The 6,000-nt window shown below is 36.6% G+C and overlaps 1 protein-coding gene across 4 annotated transcripts in view; it reads right to left on the reverse strand.

The window, feature by feature from the left end:
* Window positions 1-1,444, reverse strand: part of LOC137234493 (uncharacterized) — a 50,585-nt gene extending 49,141 nt beyond the window's left edge. The window contains exon 1 of one of the 4 annotated variants that reach the window (XM_067757998.1): window positions 1,365-1,444. In XM_067757998.1, the coding sequence (XP_067614099.1) occupies window positions 1,365-1,413 (49 nt within the window). In that variant the 5' untranslated portion in view covers window positions 1,414-1,444. Of the gene's footprint in view, window positions 1-1,181 lie in introns of all 4 variants that reach the window. The other 3 variants (XM_067758000.1, XM_067758002.1, XM_067757994.1) reach the window with 3 other exon arrangements.
* Between the last annotated feature and the right edge of the window lie 4,556 nt (window positions 1,445-6,000).

Raw genomic sequence — 6,000 nt, forward strand, 5'->3', positions numbered from 1 at the left:
GGCCCACTCCCTTTTAAAATACTCATTAACTCCTTTCGTTTGATATCCATATTGTACAAACAAATTCTAGGGTCACCCCTGCTCCACCTTTATGGTGATATATCGAAACGGCGTCCACCTATGGAACTAAGGATTACTCCCTTTTAAAATACTCATTAACACCTTTCTTTTGATACCCATATTGTACAAACAAATTCTAGGGTCACCCCTGCTCCACCTTTATGGCGATATCTCGAAACGGCGTCCACCTATGGAACTAAGGATTACTCCCTTTTAAAATACTTATTAACACCTTTCTTTTGATACCCATATTGTACAAACAAATTCTAGGGTCACCCCTGGTCTACCTTTATGGCGATATCTCGAAAAGGCGACCACCTATACAACAACCACCACTCCCTTTTAAAACCCTCATTAATACCTTTAATTTGATACCCATATCGTACAAACACATTCTAGAGTCACCCCTGGTCCACCATTATGGCGATATTTCGAAACGGCATCCACCTATAGAACTAAGGCCCACTCCCTTTTAAAATACTCATTAACACCATTCGTTTGATGGCCATATTGTACAAACAAATTCTAGGGTCACCCCTGCTCCACCTTTGTGGCGATATCTCGAAACGGCGTCCACCTATGGAACTAAGGATTACTCCCTTTTAAAATACTTATTAACACCTTTCTTTTGATACCCATATTGTACAAACAAATTCTAGGGTCACCCCTGGTCTACCTTTATGGCGATATCTCGAAAAGGCGACCACCTATACAACAACCACCACTCCCTTTTAAAACCCTCATTAATACCTTTAATTTGATACCCATATCGTACAAACACATTCTAGAGTCACCCCTGGTCCACCATTATGGCGATATTTCGAAACGGCATCCACCTATAGAACTAAGGCCCACTCCCTTTTAAAATACTCATTAACACCTTTTATTTGATACCCATATCGTACAAACGCATTCTAGAGTCAACCCTGATCCACCTTTATGGCTATATCCCTAAATGGCGTCCACCCCTCATAAAATACTCTTTAATGCCTTTCATTTGATACACATTCCAGGGTTTCCCTCGGTTCATTTTCCTGCATGGTTATTTTCCCTTATGTTGTCATCATAGCTCTCAACTGAGTATGTAATGTTCGGTTACACCCGAACTTAACCTTCCTTACTTGTTGAAGTTAATTTTTTTCGGTTATTAGCCCGATAGCACTTGTATGATTTTGCAACTGAATTTGCGTATAAAACGAAAATTTTATACATACATTTTAACACTTCCCGTGAGTGGTTTGTATGTTATTTGTTGAAAATGTTTCACTTTTTTTAGTTATTTAACGCGAAAACATTTTACTTACGCGTAGCGCTGTGAAATTCCTTGCGGTCTGGATTTGTACTCAACCACATGTTATAAAGTCTAATTTTTCATGTGGTTGAGCTGCAAGGAATTTCAGCGAACCGTTCACGACGAGATTGAAAACGCGAGTTTACGATCCACATTAGGTTGGATTGTATTTTTAGCTCCCAATAGATTTTGAACTGTCAAATTGGTTGCCAAAAATATAAAAAATAAAGTAGATAACTGCGATTGATCCAATTTTACTGTTTTGTTTGAGCTCCAGTAATAGCGAAGGCGATGAAAAGATAGTCCGAAGGTGGTTAAGAGAGTGCAGTAACCCTTTGGACTTATCAAACAAAGCATAAGCATATCATTTATGTATTATTTCATTGTGACAACATATTATTGCAGTTTCTTGAAGATATTTAACTTAAGAAGCTTTTAGTATTTTCTGGAGAAATTAAATTTGAAGCAAGCCGATACCAAAGCGGATGTTTCGCCATGAATTCCGCCAATAATTACTTTTGGCTTGGATTTGGTTTGTGTGAAGTCCACCTTTGTTAATCATAAGATTTTGAAATTTGTTATTATATTTTATTTATTCATATATTTTAACAAATTTCATACATTTTCAATGAAATTTGTGGGTATACGATTGCCAGTTTGTGTTCGAATGAAAGTGGAACGTAACGTGTACGTCCAGTCACTCGTCACGTACGTTGTGATTCAAAATCACGATCGAAGTAGTACGTTCACGTATGTCATAATTCGAAAATCATATTTTTACGTGGCGAGTTATACGATCACGGATGTTACGATTTGGCCCCAGTTTAGATATAGCTAGTTGGTGACAATTTTATTGAGTTTAAGGGGTATATTATGTATAACTCAACGAGTCGTATATTCTCTGGTGAACCAGAATACGTATGACATAACGGCATTCATTCACCTCAGTGAGTAAAAGTAAACCTCATTGCTTTTGTGAAATTTTTAGTATTATATAGTGGTAAATGTGAATGTCAATGAATGCAACTCAAAATGGCACGGCGTCATACATAATCTGGCCCTAAATGAAAGAAACTTGCATTCACAGCTGATGCTGTTAAACAAATGTTTAGTATCCTTTTACAATTTAGGGATAATAGCTGATCATAGATTAACGTATATCAATAAAAAGTCTCTATTGACCATCGAAATTGATATATTTATCGAATCGTCATAAAACGATGGCGAATGTCATTGAAAAAGTTACAGTATTCCAGCACACGTCTCCGAGGCAGCGCGACATTTCCCATCGTAAGAGTGCTTTTGTCGTCCTTGCTAGAAATCGTATGTAGGCTGTGGCCGTACTTCGTGAGTGAGAAATGTGCAGTTTTTTTTAAAGAAATTATTTGTTTGTCTTTTCCATTTTCAGAATCACTCCTACCTCAGTGCCCTCATAATAATAATAATAATAATAATACCCAACGGATTAAACCCTCCAAAGCCCGCCCGACCGGCGCGAGGGGCGCATCCGCATGACGCACGGATTTGTTATTGCCGAGTTGTTGATAGGCGGAGGTTTGTTAAGCGTCGAGATCTAAAACTGCTCAGCTACAGAATAAAAATCATCAGCTGAGTACTATACATAACAGTTAGAAATTACATAGAAATTATACATATATATACTACATTGTTAAATAAGTGAACATTTTTAATTTATTTGATTTTTTTTTTTTTTTTTTTTTTGTTAAGAGTTAAGATATGATAAGACAGTTTTCTTTATGGTAAAAAGTGAATCCGTTATATCAAATGAATTAGAATGAGTGTTAAAATCATGACACAAACACCGAAAAGATTCATTTAATTCGAAATTAGTTCTACACTGACGCAAAAGAAGAGGTTTGTAATGTCTTGACACCCGTGATGGGACGTTGAAATTTACTTCGTTCAAAAGAATTGGACTAGAAATCAGTCCATTCAGGAGTTTAGCCATAAATATAACGCCTAGCATTTCTCTACGACTTGCAAGAGTTGGAAGATTGATAAGCTTTAACCGACTAGTATAAGGTGGAAGATTATACGCAGAGTCCCACTGAAAATTCCTTAAAGAGAAAAGTAGAAATTGCTTTTGTATTGATTCAAGTCTATCTGCATGAACTCGATATTGTGGATTCCAGACTATTGATCCGTATTCTAGTATCGGTCTAACTAAGGTGATGAAAAGGGCTTTAGTTACATAAGGGTCACTAAATTCTTTGGACCACCGTTTCACGTATGAAAGAACACCTCTAGCCTTATTGACAGTAGCATTAATATGAAGGTTGAAACTAAGTTTAGCATCTATCGTGACTCCCAAGTCCTCAAAATAGTTTACTGATAGAAGACAAAAATTATTAATTACGTAAGAGGCTGCTGGCAAAGATCTTTGAGAGAGGGACATGAATTTGCATTTATTGAGTTTCAGCGGCATTGAATTTACGTTGCACCAAGTAACTAGGCAGTTTAAATCCCCTTGAAGCAAGGGACGTTCTTCGATAGACGCATAAGACCTAAAAAGTTTTACATCATCAGCATACATTAAGATTTTGGAATATTTTATAGTGGTACAGATATCATTAATAAATAGCAAGAACAGAATTGGACCAAGGTGGCTGCCTTGTGGGACGCCAGAGGGAACATCGATGACATTTGAAAAAGTATTTTTAAAAATAACTTTTTGCGTTCGACCGCAGAGATACGACGAGATCCACTGGGCGAGACCAGGTTGGAAGCCAAGCCGATCCAGCTTGTAGATAAGTAAGGAGTGGGATACTTTGTCAAATGCTTTACTGAAATCAGTATAAATAACATCTGTGTGAAGATTTTCTCTAAATCCCTTAGAAACATGAGTTGTGAATTCAAGTAGATTAGTAATGGTAGATTTGCCTTTACAGAATCCGTGTTGCGGTTCTGCAATCAAAGTAGAAATGGAAAATGTTAGCTGATTGGTAACGATAGCTTCAAACAACTTTGGGATGGCCGACAACTTTGCTATTCCTCGATAGTTCTCTACACACGACCTACTACCACTTTTGTGAAGGGGTATGAGAAAAGATTCCTTCCAAGCAGAAGGAAAGACTCCACTTTTTAGGGACATATTGAATAAATCAGTTAGTGGCTGATAAATGTGCTCAGCGCATTTTTTAAGAAAACAAGTAGGAATTAAATCAGGACCGTACTTGTAAGATTCTTTCAAAGACGTTAAATATGAAAAAACTTCATCCGGATATATTTCTGGAACATTAATGGTGTTAAGTGAGTTAAGCTGAAATGGATATTCATTTGAAAAAGTATTAAATTCATTGGAATAGTTGGACTTGAAAAATTGTGCAAAGAAATTAGCAATATCTTGATCGTCGCTAGACAAATCACCCTGGTATTTTAAAGCAGAGGGAAACCCTTTAACCCTACGTTTAGAGTTCACGAAATTATAGAAAGCTTTCGGATTGCAAGTTATTTTCCTTTTCATCTTACAGATGTACGTATTATAGCACTTTTTGTTTAATTCAAAATATTTATGACGCAAAATAGAGTAATGCAAGTAATCGGAGTGAGAGCCCGACCTTTTGTATAATTTGAAGAAGCGAGATTTTCTGTTTTTTAAGGACTTCAGCTCTTTAGTGAACCATATTTGGACTGATTCGGTAGACACACGTTTTCGCTTAGGTACGTGTTTTTCCAAAATACCGTAAATGGTGGTATAAAAGTCAGAAAAATTTTTGTCAATATCAACACCATATTTGGGCCAAGCCACTGTAGATAAAGTTTGATTAAGTTTACTAAAATTAGCCTTCGCGAATTGAAATCTGAAACTAGAGTCGTATTTAGTAGCAATGCTACTCGGAGAATTTCTTTCGAATTCGTATGCTATTTCCAGGGAAGGATGGTAAGGGTCTTCAGCTACAGTAAGAGGTTCACCCCGGCTTAGAGTATATTTTGATGTATCATCGACAAATACCAAATCAAGGGTCCTCCCGAACATGTTAGGAATTATATTTATCTGTTTAAGGCAAAGTTCAGTTATTTCGGCTAAAAATTCGTTGTTGGACAGGTTAGAAGAAATAGGTACAATATTCTGATCAGATATGGTCCATAATACATGCGGGATATTAAAGTCACCAGGACTATCATCGAATCAATGGGCTTCATTAATGAATTAACAATTTTGAGCAGAGAAAAATGTGATCCATATACACCGAAGGATCAGAAGATGGTGGGATATAGCAGACCGCGATATAGACACAACCCATTCCGAGATTGATTCTAATGCATTTGAATTCTGTAGAATCAATAATGGGTAAATTAACCTCAGCTGAAGGTATTATTTTTCGATGCACCGCGACCCTCTTGAATTTTTTCGGAGTCCAACATTAATCAGGCTCAGAGTATGAACCATTCGAAAAGGATTTGCTTTAAAGAATTATTCGATGTCTTGCCTTTATAATGGCGATTGGCATCGAAAATGTACACTTTTAGTACCAAATTAGGTATGAAATTTTGATTACTCATCTCTAATTCACAGAAGTTCTATTCCCACAATGAAAATATATGCTGCATTGGGATGCTATTACTCCTACAAATATGCAGCAGTATTCCAATTCCGCATATGATGAATTTCATATCAAATCCAATAT

This window comes from Eurosta solidaginis, chromosome 1, assembly GCF_040869045.1.
Source record: "Eurosta solidaginis isolate ZX-2024a chromosome 1, ASM4086904v1, whole genome shotgun sequence".
Taxonomy (NCBI): domain Eukaryota; kingdom Metazoa; phylum Arthropoda; class Insecta; order Diptera; family Tephritidae; genus Eurosta; species Eurosta solidaginis.